This window comes from Trichosurus vulpecula, chromosome 3 (assembly GCF_011100635.1).
Source record: "Trichosurus vulpecula isolate mTriVul1 chromosome 3, mTriVul1.pri, whole genome shotgun sequence".
In the NCBI taxonomy this organism is placed as follows: Eukaryota; Metazoa; Chordata; class Mammalia; order Diprotodontia; family Phalangeridae; genus Trichosurus; species Trichosurus vulpecula.
Window position 1 is genome coordinate 206181687 of NC_050575.1, and position 17035 is coordinate 206198721.

Here is a 17035-nt window from a genome sequence, read left to right on the forward strand (position 1 = left end):
TGATCACCTTTATCCCTTGATTAGTTAAGGATTTCTCCCTTCCTTTCATTCTTCGCTACTTTTTTTTTTAAATGATGTGACCTTTTATATTTAGGTTATATATTTTGAGCATATAGTGGTATGGCAAAAATTGTTCAGTGTGAACCTAATTTTTGCCAAATTGCTTTTCAGTGTGTTGAATAGGGAGTACTTGCCCCAGTTATATCACTGTCCCTTGAGTTTACTCCTTTTAGCTTCATTTTTGGTACCTTAATTTTTTTCTAAATTAAAAAAATCTAAATTACAATAGTTTGGAATTAAAAAGTTTTGCTAAGCTTTAAAACCAGAATGCCTTTGTTAGCATCTTACAATCACCTACTCTGAGACATATCTATAAGAAAATTCCTTTATGAGTTTTTTCTTCTGTGCATACATCTCACATTCCATTTCTTTTTTTGAAACTTTATTTAGTATTTTATTTTTCCCCAGTTACAGGTAAAAACAATTTTTAACATTCATTTTTAAAACTTTGAGTTCCAAATTCTCTCCCTTCCTCCCTCCCCAACCTCCACCTTTCATTGAGAAGGCAAGCATTTTGTTATAGGTTATACATATGTAGTCATTACATTCCATTTCATAAGAATTCAGAGTCAAGGATTCCATCATAATGATTTTCTTTAGCAAATCTAATGCTTTTACTTTTTCAAAGTTATGGTCAAATGTAAATCATTCATTTTCAACCTTTACATTATAATAAAACTGAGAATGACTCTCATTTTCATGCTATTCGTGTCATATATCATAGGTACATTCGTTACCCGCTATTACCTAGGCTTGATAGGCTGTGTGGAATTCTTCTCTAAAAGATTCTTATTGTTGCATTATGAATAACCCACTGTTACCCATGTATAACAGTATTTGTAACCATAGAGCTAACTAGCTTTTACATGGATTATTTATATTACACCTATAAAAATGCACTGCCGATTTCAAGAAATGCTCTCAGCTTCTTCAGCATGCATGGGGTCTCATGGGGAAAAGCAGTGATGTTTCTATAGAAACTACCTAAATCAAAAAAGTCACCTTGCAAGCAAGGCTCCTAATAAGTCAAGCTTACTTGTTCTGGGAAACTTTAGACTGTCACCGTGTCCTAAATTAGGAATACTTTCAGTTCATACAGAAATTAAGTTCATATAAGAAATTAATAAGCATTTATTAAGTGCATATTCCATCTTGCTGTGCACTGAAATTCTTCTCTGACTTTTCCAATGACTAAAAATTTCTTTGTAGAAAAAGAAAAACTATCACAAGTGCCTGTATATGTGTCCATATTATATCTGTCTACTCACACACATATACACACACCCATTATTCTCAATCATATGTGCACAGACACATGAATATATACACATTTACCTATATGCATTCATGTGTGCCTATCAACAGACATGGTACTGTTGCATTTCAATTACATGATTCTCTTGATCCATTGACTCTTTATCATCAGTATCCCCTTTCAGACTTTTATCTTTTTTATCATTATCTCTGCTTAAAAGGCTCCTGCTTCCATAGGTATGATCTTATTGTTTTTATACTTCTGTATATGTACCAGTTGCTGTATCTCACTCTGAACTTTTTCTGAATGCCAATGTAGGGCACAGAGGTCCTTAAAGTTTGATTTAAGGAGTTTTTGGAGTGATGCGTCTCAGCAGGCTCTATGTATGTCAAAGTAGGCAGAAGAATCAGGTCTATAGATACTTATGTCATGTTTAAATAACCTGAGAAGATCTCTATTTTATAGTTTTTAAATACTCTACCACCCTTAATTGGGATTCCAATCTCCTTAGGCCTGATGTCTCTGCCCCTCAGATGGTCTTTTCAGGGCAAGTTGTCTGTCTGCACAGGTTAATTTACATATGTGGACCCTTACATACAGTTTGACTCTATATCTTATTAACAGACTTAAGATCAGGCTGGATGGAGCAACTAATCCAAACTGTATTATGTAGGGGTTCAGGTGTGTATTCCTTCTATCATACCTTTTGGCTGGTTTCAGTGAATTGAGTAGCGTTTGAAGTCTTAATACTAGCTACATGATTACAAGATTAAGATAAAGTAATGAGAATGTTAGAGTATACTGGACCCAACCATACAATCACAGAACCCACTTTCTAGAGCCAGAGATCAGCCTTGCCAGCAGTAAAGGTTAGTGGGATTTCCTGCCTATTGTCCTTGGACATGATAAGTAATGTTTGACTCGGAGCAATTGGAGACTCCCGGCTGGTATTGTACACTATGGGGGTGAGATAGTGATGAGATGCTCTAGCTTTAGGTAATCCAGTCCTGCCCTTGTCCAAATACTTCCAATTTTACTTCTAGTCTCATTGTTCCCACTGGAATAGGTCTGAGTTTTTAGTTCGGTATCTTCTGTATTGATAGTCACAAAATTGTGACAGTTTTTGTAAATTAAAGTTATGTAACTAATAGTTTTTTTAATCTGCTGTGCTGCCTTTATCAACTTGAACTTCATCCTTGTGCAAGTAGTGTAGGACAGAAAATCATAGGTATGTGCCCATTAGGAGTTCAATTGGGTAGCGCTTTGGGCTTAATTTCTTGATATCAGGGTTTTTTTTTAACTTTCATGAAATTTGTGTGTTCTAGACAAGGCCTGGAGTCCTACATTTGAAACAGTGGGGCAAAGAAAAGAATAAAGAACATTTCAGGGTCAGAAGAATTCAGCCTGGCTTTAGCCCCTTCCTTTAATGTAGAAGTCCTCCAATTTCAGTAAAGTCTTCAGACTTTCTGATCCTCTAAGATAGGAGAGAGAACTAGATTCTCTTGTACTCCCTGCATGTGTTGGTGAATCTCTTAGTCCTATGGCGGGGAGGTCTAAGGTTAGGGTACTCATCCTCTATAGCTTGGCCATGCTTCCTCAGTGGCCAGTTCTTTCTGACCCTGTCTCCTGTTGTGCCCTCTCTTTTGTAATAACTGCTGGACCCCTCCAGGCCCAGAAGAGGAGATATTCTCCAGGAGTCCAGGTACTCAATTCTTGACACACCATTCCCATCCCTCATTCCCATGTATGTCCCTTCAACATTGGTCTTGTATCGAATTTGTGTTAGTGTCCCAGGTACCACTAATTCTTGGCCTTGTTTTGAGGCACAAACCTGCATGTTGACTTTTGACATCAAGCTCCAGCTGGGATGCTTGCTTACCAGACAAAATGTAGCATGTTTTATGTTTCTGTAACCAACCATCTCATCATCCCTGCCTCTCTCCATCTCCAGACTTGCCTTGTTCTGGAGTGAGTATCCAACCATCTCTATTCAAAGAATTGCTAATGGAAATCGTTGTTGAATTAATTAGGTGTTAAGCTAATAGCATCTTCTCCACTTTTTTTGAGGTTAGGGAGTGTGGAATAGATGAGAACACACCTTATTTGTTAGGAACCTGGCAGTGTTTAACATTCTGTGGGGGAATCTTGTGGGTAGAAGAACAGAGGGTTTTCATTAATAGGATATTGTTAAACTGGGTAATAACTCAGCGACACTAGCACTAGTAGGACTATCTCTAAGTATGAACTTCTTTAGTATTCTCTAGTATTCAAGTTGGAAGGAATTATCTTAAATGAGAACAGTTTTCCATGAATAATTTATCAGTCAGCTGTCAGATATTTTTGAATACCTACCACTCTAGTAGATGTGATTGGAGATGCCGGGAGACATAAAGCACAATCCCTGCCCTTGAGGAGTGTAGAGTCAAATCAGGAAGACAAACCATACAAATAAAAAGACAAGACACAGCAGGTTAGCATTAAAAAGTACACAAAGCAATGTTGGCTGAAGTGGTTTTTCCAATGGAGGACTCTGGTAGAATTGAGGATTTGGAGCTTCTCTGTCATCAGTTCAAATCTGTCCCATTTTGGGGACAGGTTGAAGTTAGTGCCATGAAGTCGGGTGACCTTTCCCTCTCAGAGCAGGAGTTTGTACCTTGATTGGCTGCCTAAGCATGGGAATGGGGAAGTTGATTATGATGATACCCTCTCTTGTTTGCTTCGAGGTTGTATGGCTCCTGCTGCTTGTATCTCCATTTCCCATTACTCTGGGTGTTTACTTCACACATGTGCCTCTATGTATTCCTTAAGGATCTCTGCCAATGTGGTCTTCTCTTTCCCCCATTGTTTCTCCAGCGGGTGTTCCCATATGTCTCAGCCATGGTGAGCAATGGCTCCCTCAGCTATGACCATGAGCGGGATGGGAGGCCCACAGAATTGGGTGGCTGCACAGCCATGGTTCGAAATCTCAACCATGATACTTTCCTGGTGATTCGCTATGTCAAGAGGCGCCTGACGGTGAGTCCCCGTCCCTGACAGGTTGGCTTTGGAGAAAGTAAGTGTGGGCTATATCTCTTCTTTCTCTACGTTTTTTTTTTTTATGGCAGGGCCCTCAGTTCATCCCTTTGTCTTTTTCTAGATTATGTTGGATATTGATGGCAAACACGAATGGAGGGACTGCATTGATGTGCCTGGAGTCCGCCTACCTCGGGGCTACTTCTTTGGCACCTCTTCTGTCACTGGGGATCTCTCAGGTACATCACAGGCGTTCTTTTCTACCTAAATTTGGGTCATATATGCATACCTAGCCCTTGATGAGATTCTTTTTCTAAAAAATTTAATATTTTTTCCCCAGTTACATGTAAAAACAATTTTAACATTCTTTTTTCAGATTTTGAGTTCCAAATTCTCCCTCTCCCTTCCCTCCTCCCACATTGAGAAGGCAAGCAATTTGACATAGGTTATATATGTGTAGTCATGCAAAACACATTTCCCTTTAAGTCATGCTGTCAAAGAAAACACAGACCAAAAAAAAACCCACTAAGAAAAATAAAGTGAAGAAAAAATATCTTCAGTCTGCATTCAGATACTACCATTTCTGTCTCTGGAGATGGATACAACCTTTCTTTATAGAAAGGCCTTCAGAATTGTCTTGGATCATATTACTGAGAATAGCTAAGTTATTCACAGTACATCACTTGGTGAGATTTCTAAGAGGGTCCAAATTTGTGTATGATTTGGGAAGGCAAATACAGAAAGGTATCTTCCTCCTTCTTGCTTTCCTGTATCCAGAGGCCAGTTCAATTTTAGGTGACTCTGGTCCCTAAGGCCTGCAAGAGTGTTGTCCATTCTGGAGAGGCTAAGAAACTTGGCCTCGTTTGCATTATTCCTGGTAAAGGAATATTTGGTAGATCAGGTTGGTTGTGTAAAAGAGAATGGTCTTTCCATATTAAAATTTACCTCTCTGTCTATACTTTGAACCTATTCCTCCATAGTTCCTTTAGGCCTTCTCTCCTACAACTATCTCTTTAATATCTCCTTCCTCAAAGGTTTTCTTTCTTCTACCTTCAAATGTATTCAGGTCTCCTCAAAAAAAGACTTACTTGATCTTACTATCCATGCTAATTAATGTTCATTCTCTCCTTTCTCTCTTTCTTTGTACTGTTTGAATATGTCCACCCCTTCTATCTCTGCTTGCTGTCTATTCATTTTCATTGTGACTTCTGTAGTCTAGTCTGGATTTTGTTTCTGCCATTCTACTGACACTGCTGTCTTAAAGATGGATGATGACCTTTGTTCCAGTTTCAGTGCTTTTTTTCTCAGCCTATGCATCCTTCTTAACTACTCTACAGTGCTTCCAACTGTTGACCTGTTATTTTTCATAAAATTATCTTTCTCAGACTTTTATGTGTGTTCCTTTTTTGTAACTACATGAAGAATCTAATATTTGTATTCATTCAGTATAGACTTTTCCTAGAAATCTTCTCCTTTGGTTTATGTGGTATGAAACTTTCCTGGTTCTCCTGTTATTTCTGTGTTTTTCTCGTCCTCCTCCTCCTCCTCCTTCTCTTTCTCTTTCTTCTCCTTCTTCTCTTTTTCCTCCTCCTTCTTCATTTAGTCCATAGTTCCATGTTCTGTTTATTTTTTTATGTGCACATCTTCCTCTTCCTTCTTAGCTTCAAGAAGGTCCTGCTTTGATGCCTGTTATAGACATGAGAGTGATGCTGGGTTGTCAAAGGCTATGTCTGTGGAGCATAGGTTCTTTTTTTGTTTTTTAAAATTTTATTTTCAATTTCAGATTCTCTCCCTCTCCCACCCATTAAGAAGGAAAAAATATGATATTCATTATAAATATGAAGTCATTCAAAACATTTCCACATTAGCCATGTTTCCAGAAATAGAAATGAGGAAAAAAAATATCCTTCAATCTGCACTTAGATTGAATACATCGATTGAACCTCTCTCTGGAGGTGGACAGCATTTTTTATCATGAGTCCTTCAGAATTTTTGTGGATCATTATCTTGATCAGTAGTTAAGTCTTTCACAGTTGATCATCAATGCAATATTACTGTTACTGGAGCACATGTTTGGGAAAGTTCTGCCAACCCAGAAAGCCTTCAGGTATGATTTTGACAACAGACTGGGGGGGACTAGCCTGAGTAAATACAGTAAATACATTATATTGATCACGGCAGCCCATGGAACAAAGAAAAAATTTTAAATGGCCATCAGTCCTCTGTAGCTCTCATCCAGCAGTGATAACAATAGAGAAAAAAACAGAAGGGGACAGAGGATGGCAACAATAACATAATTTTTAAATGATCATATAAAAATTAACCATTCCTGCTTTAAATATGAAATCACTGGACAGTGATAAACAAATTGGTGTGTTACTGGAGGAACCAAACCATATTGTAATTGACATTTTCATTATAAGTGGAACCAGAAGACAAAAGGAATTCTCATCTAAATGGAAAGAAGGACAACAGATACTTTTTGAATACTAATGATAGCTAATGTTTATGTAGCATTTGCAATGTGCCAGGCACTGTGATAAGCACTTTACAATTATTCTCTCATTTGATCCCCACAACAACCCTGAGAGGTAGGTACTATTATTATCCCTGTTTTACGGATGAGGAAACTGAGGCAGGCAGAAGTTAAGTAACTTGCCCAAGGTCACACAGCTAATAAGTGTCTGAGGCTGAATTTGAACTTAGGTCTTCCTGACTCCAGGCCCCATCTCCTATCCACTGGGCCACCAGCTGCCTCTCTGAAGACACAAATAAAAAAGTTGGTTTCCTTGCATATTCTAAAGTGACAAGAAACATTTTTTCATGGAGACATTTGGTTATCTTGCCTTTCAATTCTATTGTTAAACATAAGCAAAAACGACCAATATGGAGATAACTAGTTTAACTTTTGATCCAAACAATGAAGAAGCAAAGAAGTTCTATGAGCTTGACAATATTCTTCAAAGTTCAACATACATTCTAATATTTGCTACCTTCATTGCAAGGTGGGTATAAGGGAGATTGTGAAAATTTTTTAAATGGTTCAGTGTTAAGAAATAAAAAAGCCTAGTCTAGCTAGTCAGAAACCCAGAGGAGCTAGTTTTTGTGAGTATTGAACAACATCCCCCCCCAAAGAAATTGCCTGTCTTAATATACAAGAAATCAGTGGTTACTAATGTGTCATTTCTAAATCATATCTCAGTGTACAGTCAGATGATCTACTAGTTGGAACAAAAGTCAAAGTTAATGCCAAATTGGAAGATACTGTGAAGGTGAGGAAAAAGACACTATATGTGTGATACAGTAGCTACAACCTGACCTATTCAAAATAGACTTGATGCTGAAAAAGAGGTTATCTTAATTATCATTTTCTACAGTATAGCTAACATAAAGCAATTACCATAAGAAGGATGCCCAAAAAGCCCAGAAATCACTTTTAACTAATAAACACATTTGGGGCAGCTAGGTGGCACAGTGAGTAGAGCATCAACCCTGGAATCAGGAGGACCTGAGTTCAAATCCAGCCTCAGACACTTGATACACATACTAGCTGTGTGACCTTGGGCAAATCACGTAACCCCAATTGCCCTGCTTTCCCCCCTCCGAAAAACAAACAAACAAACAAACTAATAAACACATTTGATCTCCTTGCCAAGTGGAGATGTGGCAGCCATAGTATCACTGGTTTAGTATTTAAACTCATAAAATGTTGTGTAATAGAGCAGAGGAAAATTGTAATATCATCACAAATCATTGAGATGAGCAAAGGAGAGAAAAGCAGATCTATAGAAAGCTTGGCATGTAGCCTATCTAAACCAAACCATGCCAGATGAAACTGGAAGGAAGACAAACAAATGAAAAATGGAACAGACCTGCTAGAATTTCTCTAACAAACTATTTTCTATCTTCAGTGATAATGGTTTCACCATATTTAGAGTCTACCACTTCAGTCCTCATATAATATGTGAAGAAATGGGAATGACACTAAAGAAGATAAAGATAGGAAGAACAGCTGGACCAGACCATGTAGAGTCAGAAAATAATCATTTTGGGTTGAGGCAATCCAGTTTTCAAAGTATCAGTTTTATAAGATACATGAAAGAAAATACTGAATGATTGGAAAAAATCACATATTGAAAAAATGATTTAGAAGATATCAATAACTCACAAACCAAATGCCTGATATCAGATTTACAGAACTGTTCATGAGAATGATCTACGTATGTATTGAGGGTGTCCTTGAAGAAAATATGAAAAGGCAACCAGAGGCTTTTGCAAACTGTTTTCTATAGTGGATCATGAGTTCACAGTTACACATTTGACTGAAAGGAATGGACGTCCCTCTGTAGATATTATTTGATAATTTTTCAAAAAGGCATCTTATTCTGTAAAGTAAAATGCAACCTTACAGACACTCCTCTAACAATGTGTGTCCCATGCATATAACATCATGCAAGCTTCTTTGATAGATGCAACCATTGAGACAACTTTGTTCTAACATCATCAAATAAAAAGGGACATGTACTTTTCTATTTTCTATTTTTTAAATTTAATATTTTTCTCCCAATTACCTATAAAACAATTTTTAACATTCATTTAAAAAAATTTTTAGTTCCAAATTTTCTGCCTCCTTCCCCTGCTCCCCCCTCCCCCCAATTGAGAAGGCAAGCAATTTGATATGTTGTGCATGTGCAGTCAGGACATGTATTTTTCAATGAGGTATTCACCATGATTGTAGAGCAGGGGCTCTTACAGTTTTTTTGCTATGGACCCCTTTTTTTTTTTTTTGGAGGAGGGAAGGCAGGGCAATTGGGGTTAAATGACTTGTCCAAGGTCTCACAGCTAGTAAGTATGTCAAGTGTCTGAGGCTGGATTTGAACTGAGGTCCTCCTGACTCCAGGGCCGGTGCTCTACTCACTGCGCCGCCTAGCTGCCCCCAGAAAGGTCTTTAAAGGCATAAAATAAAATGCATTAGAATTATAATGGAAGCCAATTATATTAAAATATAGTTATTAAAAAAATTTTTTTAAAGTAAAGTTCAAGTTCACAGACCCCCACTTAAGAACCCTTATTCTAGAGCAGTGGTTTCAAACTTAAATAGAAACAAATCTCTGTGGCTAGCATATTGACTTAGAAAACCACAAAGTAGCATTATCTATGTTGTACTGTATTTTTATTTATTTTGTTATATTTCTTAATAACATTTTAATCTAGTTCAACTGCACTGCCTCAGATTGACACCTCTCTTGTAGAGGATGTCTTTCACAGTGTCCCCACTCACATGTAAATTGTAGAAACCCCAATTTCCTTACAAAGCACAGCTCAGGTACTGCCTTCTGTATAAGGCCTTTCTTTTTCTTTTCTTTTTTTAGTAGTATTTTAAATCCCAGAAAACCATAGGGATTTCTTGCTGAGGTTCTTGGCCACTCAAAAGAGAATGACCTAACAATCCACATAGAAAAACTAAATGGATGGAAAATGCCTATTTTCTGGAATACGAGATATAATTGGATAGGTAGTCCATTGAGTTATTAGTATAAATATATCTTGGATAAGCACTGTAAATGGACAGTAAACACTTTTAGAATACCACACATTTTTAACACTTAGCTTTGATTTGTTCCTTGTTATGTTAGCTTCTTTTCCCCAACTTGATTATAAGCTCCTTGAGGATAGAATCTTAGAATTTTTGAGTTGGAAGGGACCTTAGCACCCAACCCATACATGAAAAGGAGTATCTCCTTTAACATACCTGACAAGTGGTCATGAAGCTTTTCCTTGATGATCTCTAATGAGAGAGATAACTACCTCCCAGGTAGTTCACTTTTGTATAGTTCTAATTGTTAGGAAGTTTTTCTTCATATTAAATCTATCTGCTTCTTTATCACTTCTATACATGGTTGCTCTCTGGGGCCAAGATGAACAAGTCTGATTTCTCTTCTCCACTTGGAGACAATTATCATGTCCTTCTTGAGTCTTCTCTTTTTTGACTAAACATCTTTCACCAGTTCTTTCACCAGATGCTCTTGACATGGACTCAAGGTCTTTCACTATTCTGATTGCCCTCCTCGGAATTCTCTCCTGCTTACTGGAATCCTTCTGGAGCATGGCAAAAGCCAGTAATCAGTTGAACGTTTGTCAAACACCTTTTGTTGCCTGGCATTGTGCTAGGCTGTGGAGGTTCAAAGATAAAAAGTAAAATAGTCCTTGCTCTTAAAGAGTTTATATTCTATTGAGGGAGAAAACGTGTATGTGTGTGTGTGTGTGTGTGTGCGCACGCACGTGTGCATGTATTCAGAATAAAAGTATTTAGAATAAAACCAACGTAGTGAGAGAGAGCAGGGGCAGCTAGTTAGAGCAGGAGGACCTGAGTTCAAATCTGTCCTCAGACACTAGTTGTGTGACCTTGGGCAAGTCACTTAACCCCAATTGCCCTGCCTTCCCCCCTCCAAAAAAAAAGAGAGAGCAATAGTAATTGGCAGGATGACTCTGACTCTTGAAGGAAGTGATGGATCCCATAAGGCAAAAGTGAGGAGGGAGAATATGCCAAGCCTGAGGCACAACTGATACAAAGGCAGGCGTTGGAATGCTTGGTGTGAGGAACAGGGAAGGCTAGTTTGACTGGACTATGGAGAACTAAAGTGGAAGAGTAATGCATTAGGAGGCTATAAAGATAAGTTAGGGCTAGGTTCTGAATGGTTTTAAAAGCCAGAGGAGTCTTATTCTACTTTAATGCTCAGTACATTATTGTTAAGTTTATGGCTAGCTGAGAGGCTTGGGTTGATGCTATCGAGTGCTGATTGTATTAGGCCTTAGTCCAGTCTCAGTCCAGTACTTTCTGGGCTGCTCCTCTGATAGTTTTTCAGACTATGTCTGCTGGCTACATTCATATGTTCTAGGAGTATTCTGGAACAGTAGACTCTCCTTGGATCTCTTATAGTTTAAACCTTTACTCATTGTTGGCATCTCATTGGCTATGGATGCTTAAACACAATAGTGTAGGAGGTCTAGTTTCTCAGTTCTGAAACCTTTAGTTTTGGCCCTAGGATGCTGTTAAGACACCTGTGTAGCTAGAGTTAATGTTGCAGCTTTACTCGTGGTTCTATTCTCTTGTAGTACATTGGTCTTTCAGCCTCCATACACTTTACTTGGCCCTGCTTGTATAGATTTACTACCAGATGCTGTTCCCAGTTGGTAGAAATATCAGAGTAGAAGTTTTCTGTTTATTTTATTTATCCTAGTGAGACTTGTCCTAAGTTTGACAGTGAGAGTGATCTTGTTGAATTGGTTTTTACCTTAATCCCTCAACACATCGCTACTTGGAGAAGCACCTCTCTCTTCCATTGATGCTTTATCATGCAGGGGGTTATTAGAAGCCACCAGAAAGGCTGAACTGTTGGCTTCTTACTCAGCTGTACCAGCTCTTGGTGTCAGAATTCTTTTAGGAGCATTTCCCTAGGTATTGTTTTTATTTTCAATTAATAAAATTTATTTTCTCTCCCTGCCCTTTTGGAAAAAAGAAAAAGAAAGCCATTGTAACAAATATACATAGTAACAGATTTTCATGTTGGTCATGTCTAAAACTGTGTGTTTCATCCTGCACCTTAAGTACAGCTCTATCATTGTTTCTCTGGAATTGTGGTTGGTTGTTGCATCATTGATCAGGGTTCTTAAGTCTCAAAGTTTGCCTTTGTGTTGTTGTTGTTGTTCTGTACACTTCTCTTCGCATCCGTTCATAGAATCTTGTTTCCCTTCTTACTTTTGCTGCAGTTTCCATTTTGTCTTCCTTGAGCCTTTCTGTGGCCTTGTTTATTCATGGATTATTTCCGTCCCCTAAAATTCAAAGAATAATTTCTTTTCCATCTAGGTCATATGGCCATTTGGAGGCTCTAGAGGTGTTGATACAGATATTATTTCTGCCAGACTGCTTTCTAGTTTTCCCAGTAGTTTTTGTCTAATAGTGAGTCCTTACCCAGTAGCTGGGGTCTTCAAGTTTATGGGACACTTGGTTGTGAGGTCTGTTTACTTCTTGTATGTTGTGGACCTAATCTGTTCCATTGATTGACCCCTCTAGTTTTTAACCAGTATCAAATAATTTTGATGATTAATGTGTTTAGTATTGTTTGACGTCTGGTAGCGTAGTTTTTTCATACTGTTTTGCAGTCTAGACTTTTAGCTCCAACAGGTCAAGGGGCTTTTATCCTCACTGATGCCTCTTCCAGCTATAGCAACAGTGGGAGTCCTCTCAGTTATTGATATGTCAGGAATTCCAGATTTTAATGGGATCCGTCCTACTACTATGGGGCCACAAGAAAGTTGCCTATAAGGGTCGTCTCACCAAAGGCAACATTACCTTTTAACCGTTATATTAAAGACTTAGCAGCAGGCCTCTTAAAGCATGACTTATTCTGGGAGTTAATTTTTTTGTGTGTGCCTTCTTTCTCTTATCTTCTTTGAAATGACCTGGATCCTCTTGTTCTTCCTTCACTAGATAACCATGATATCATCTCCCTGAAACTTTTTGAGCTGACGGTAGAGCGAACTCCAGAAGAGGAAAAGCTGCACCGAGATGTATTTCTGCCCTCAGTGGACAATATGAAGCTGCCTGAGGGTAAGGAAAGGAGGGAAATTGTCATGTTGTGGGAGAAGAGGGGTTAAAATACGTGGGGATCCGAAGATGGGAGAGCTCAAGTTCCTTCCCAACCCAGCAGCACCTGCAGGTTTTCAGCTTTTCTCCTTTCTGCATTTATTCCAAGGCTGGTTTCCTTCTAAGAAAACTGGAATACTTCATAAGTACTGTCTAGTTCATCTTTATGGTGCCACTCTAGGCAGTAAAGAGGGGCTGGGGTGGTTATTTTTGTTCCTAGGAGGGGAGATGGAGGTGCCTAGAAGAGGAGAACCTGGACCATGGATTCTCAGGACAAGCTCAGAGATGAGAGTAATAGCTCAGTGCCCTTACTGCTACTTGGCTGAGTTGTCCCCACTGTACTTTTTCTGACTGAGTTCTCTCTTGCTTGTGATTCCTCAGTGACACTCCCAATGGAGCCCTTAAGTGGCCTGGCCCTCTTCCTTATTGTCTTCTTCTCTCTGGTGGCTGCTGTGTTTGCTCTTGTCATCGGCATCATTGTCTACAACAAATGGCAGGACCAGAGTCGAAAGCGTTTCTACTGAGCTCTCGTGGCTGCCGCCACTGTGGCTACAACCCTTAGGCACTGGGTGAGAAGAAGCACTGGCCCCCAACATGCAGCCCAGAAGGAGGACTTCTCCCGTCTCAGACATCAGAGCCCTTGACTCTGTTTTGTAACTGGAGCTTCAAACCTAGGGACACTGCCTCTCATTCCCATAGGAATCTGTGGGAACATCTAACTCTGAGACAGGAACCCCATTCATAATGGGGACTGTGCTGCTGCGATGTGCCTTTCCTTGAGGTCCTACCAGCTGGGAGCCAAGAAGTGTGGGGAGTATGCACTCTTTGGGTTTTTTGGTGAAATCAAAATCACAGGTCAAAATTTTATAGCACAGGATACCTTGAAGGCCAAAGCAAAAGGGGAATTGTACTGCAGTTTCTACATCCCCAAAGCACTGAGATTTCTTCCTAGAAATCAGTAACTCCTTGGTACTTCCAGCCATTCATTCACTGATCTTTACTATGTCTCAGACTTTTTTGCAGTAAGATTTTCCTAGAAATAAATGACTCTTCCCTTGTCCCTCCCTGCTCCCCCCCCCCCCCCATGTCCCCTCTTTCCTTCCTCTGAAGTTCTTTTCCAGCTGGAAGCAGACTGCATTGCCCTATCTGTGTGGATGGCTGGAAGTCTGGAGCTGCAAGAAAGAACGGCTTTTCATTGACATTTCCCTAAGGATCAGGAGGTTGAGCATTTTGTTTCAGTGCAGCTTTACCTCAATCTTCCATCCCCTATTCTGTGATTATGGGTCTTTCTTGAGTTTACCTGTTGGTCTGTCAGTGAGCCTCCCAGCCATCTACCTGTAATACCTTGAGCATTTTTGCTGGGAAGTGGTCGTTGTGTAAATGATCTGCCTGGAATTCAAGATATTTTCCCCCTAAGAGTATAAAAGGGCCCAGCAGCTCCTATTAGTCTCTCCTGACACTTGCTCAAGGATTTGCCGGAGCTGCTAAGTTTCATGTTTTGGGTTTATGGCGATTGCTTGAATCTTGCCATCAGTGTCAGAAAGTATGAAGGCTTCCTCCCACAGCCCAGGCTAGGTTTCTCTTTATGGAAGATTATTTGGCCTCCTTATTGGGAGAAACAAAAGCTGCTCCTAGGAATGTTGAGCCCCCTCCATCTCTTCTTAGAGGAGGTTTAACTATTTTCAGGAGAAGTGTTCTCTGTAAACCTTTCTCTGCCATCTTGTCTGCTAGGGAGTCATCTGCCTCCTTGTCATTGACATGACCAATTTGGTTAGTAGCCCAAAGTCTAATCTAAAAAGGGACTGAAGGCTTCAAAGTGTTCTATATATGTCTATCACAAAGGAAATTCTCAAAATGACTAACAGGGGTAAAGGATGAGTTCATGCCTCAGTGCCTTTCCACTTGGGGGTGGGTCTTGGGAGAGGTTTGAGCCTGAGACTCTGAATGTGTCCCATATAGAAGTACTCTCAGGACAGGAAAGGGCCTGGAATTCATCTGCAAGTCCTGGCCCCTTTTTTGCTTGGAGTTGTTTTCTAGTAGCCCTGGTGGTAAATGAAGCCACCATCCTACAGCTTAGGAGCAGAAGCCTATTAATAAAACCTCAGGTGGGACTGAATCTGGAGTTTGGCTACATGTACTAGTCCTTTTCCAGCCTGAGAGTAGTTTGTTTATGCAGCTTTTTAAGCACTTTTGGTTTCAGCTCCCTCCTGCCCTGGTTTCTTCCAGGTTGGGCAGGCCTGCTATGAAGGGTTAGCCTTAGCTGGTTTGGAGGTTTCGCCTGTCAGTAACACATAGTATCTCTGTATGCCTGAACTGTCATCCTGTTGGGGTTACAGATGGTACTCTTGCAGTGGAAGTCTGTTTGCTCAAGGTACTGGTTCTCTCCTACAGCAGAAACCTTACCCTGCTCAAAGGTATGCCTACCCCATGGGGGTTAGAGTCCAAATTTTAGCCCAGAGTTTTAATTACACATAGCCTTTAAGAAGGTAGAGTTTAACTGGATGTCACTAGTTGGGAAACCAAGTGTCCAGTTTACCATTTTTTGTTACCTTTTAGCCTGATTGGAGATTAATGAGGGAGACACCCACGGCAAAGCATAGAAGTGGGTTGTTTTAAATTGGAACACTGTCTAAGGCAGAGAGATATTTGGCATAGGCCTTTGTATGTATATGTGTGCGCCAGGAATGGGCTTTCTGTAGGCTCAGCTCCTATTTTGGCTGGGGATTTAAGAAAGCAAAGTTCTTTGGGGTAAAAGTTTAATGGGGTAGCAATAGCAGCTCTAATGTACCTATTCTTAGTACTTAGGCCTTTTTTCTTTCCCACAAGCAGACTTGAACCCTTCAGACTCTGTCAAGAGTGAGAGTTACACACACAAAGAATGCCAGTTGCCACTCATCTTTTCTTGGCATTTGCTACTTTATCACTCCCCTTACCCTCGAACAACTTGAATTTATAATGAAACCCTCTGGCAGCAGACATTTTTATTTGGGTAGGAATTTCCTCTTTACTCTTCTCACAGCTCTGTCCTACCTAAGGGAATTTGTTTCTTGGCCAAAGTGGCCAATTATGGACCACTTGGGCTATTTACCCTCCATTTTTGAGTCTCTGCCCATAGATAGTGACATGGGGAAATTTTCGAATTTGATTTTCTTTTTAATAACCTAGAAACCTCAGGGCTTCACAATGATGAGAGCAATAAAGGTTTGATGATAGGAGGCATGTAGACAGTAAAGTCCCACAGGGGCGTAAATTGCCTTCATGGGACTGGGAGGTCAGAAAAAATGTCCAAGTAGTTGGTGGATTTTTTGTGGTTAACTTGTGTTTGTAGTCTGTGAGACTTGAGTAGAAGAGCCTCTGGGGGTGGTTGTTGGTGTCCTTCTGAGACTTTCCTTAAACTCTTCAGGTAGAGGTCCAGCTATCCGAAACTCAGGTTTGATCAACTTCATAGCTAAATAGCTCTGCAAAGAATGGGAGCAGAGTCAGATTAAAATGCCATGTAGACTCCTTCCCTCTGGAAGACAGTCACTAAGGGATTGTTCCTGTGGAGCCATTATAGATGGAAGACAAAGACCCTGTAATTTTGTTTCTCCCTCCCTGCCCCACTATTTCCCATCACTTACGGGAGTAGAATAGATGAAGATTAGCACCAAGAGCAACATGCTCATCATCACAAAGGTGAGTGTACATTTCCGGCGGTAGTGGTGCCAAAGGATGTAGCGCACACTGAGCCAAGGTGATAGGAACCACAGGAATGAGGTTTCTGGTCGTCTGTCTCCCCATTCAGGAAATACATAATAAGCCAGGGGTGGGGGTGAGGGAGAAAAGGGAAAAAGAAATTTCAGGTAGAAGAAACCTAGAGTAAAGAGGATTTTTTTAAAGTATAAAATAATTGTCTCTGTCCTTGGTGTTAACTGGCCCGTCTATTCTGTGTGATGAACAAAAAGCTCTCTCTTTCCCCACTAAGCCTGTCAGGACTCCCAGTAGTACTAGGTTCTTAGGCCATTAGTTTAAGATGAAGAGGAGAGGAAAGGTATTTGGGAGCTTTTGCCTTTTCTTTGTGT

The 17035-nt window shown here is 39.9% G+C and overlaps 2 protein-coding genes across 4 annotated transcripts in view; one reads left to right on the top strand and one right to left on the bottom strand.

Moving 5' to 3' along the window:
- LMAN2L (lectin, mannose binding 2 like) overlaps window positions 1-16885 on the top strand; it is a 39805-nt gene extending 22920 nt beyond the window's left edge. For 2 of the 3 annotated variants that reach the window (XM_036750533.1, XM_036750535.1), the window contains 4 exons: window positions 4169-4330; window positions 4452-4566; window positions 12819-12938; window positions 13356-16885. In XM_036750533.1, the coding sequence (XP_036606428.1) occupies window positions 4169-4330; window positions 4452-4566; window positions 12819-12938; window positions 13356-13498 (540 nt within the window). In that variant the 3' untranslated portion in view covers window positions 13499-16885. Of the gene's footprint in view, window positions 1-2984; window positions 3018-4168; window positions 4331-4451; window positions 4567-12818; window positions 12939-13355 lie in introns of all 3 variants that reach the window. The other variant, XM_036750534.1, reaches the window with a different exon arrangement.
- The window catches only part of FER1L5 (fer-1 like family member 5), a 64219-nt gene continuing 63469 nt past the window's right edge, over window positions 16286-17035 (bottom strand). The window contains exons 52-53 of the mRNA XM_036750532.1: window positions 16595-16742; window positions 16286-16432 (exon numbers count right to left, since the gene is read on the bottom strand). Coding sequence (XP_036606427.1) covers window positions 16286-16432; window positions 16595-16742 — 295 coding nt within the window. The remainder of the gene's footprint in view (window positions 16433-16594; window positions 16743-17035) is intronic.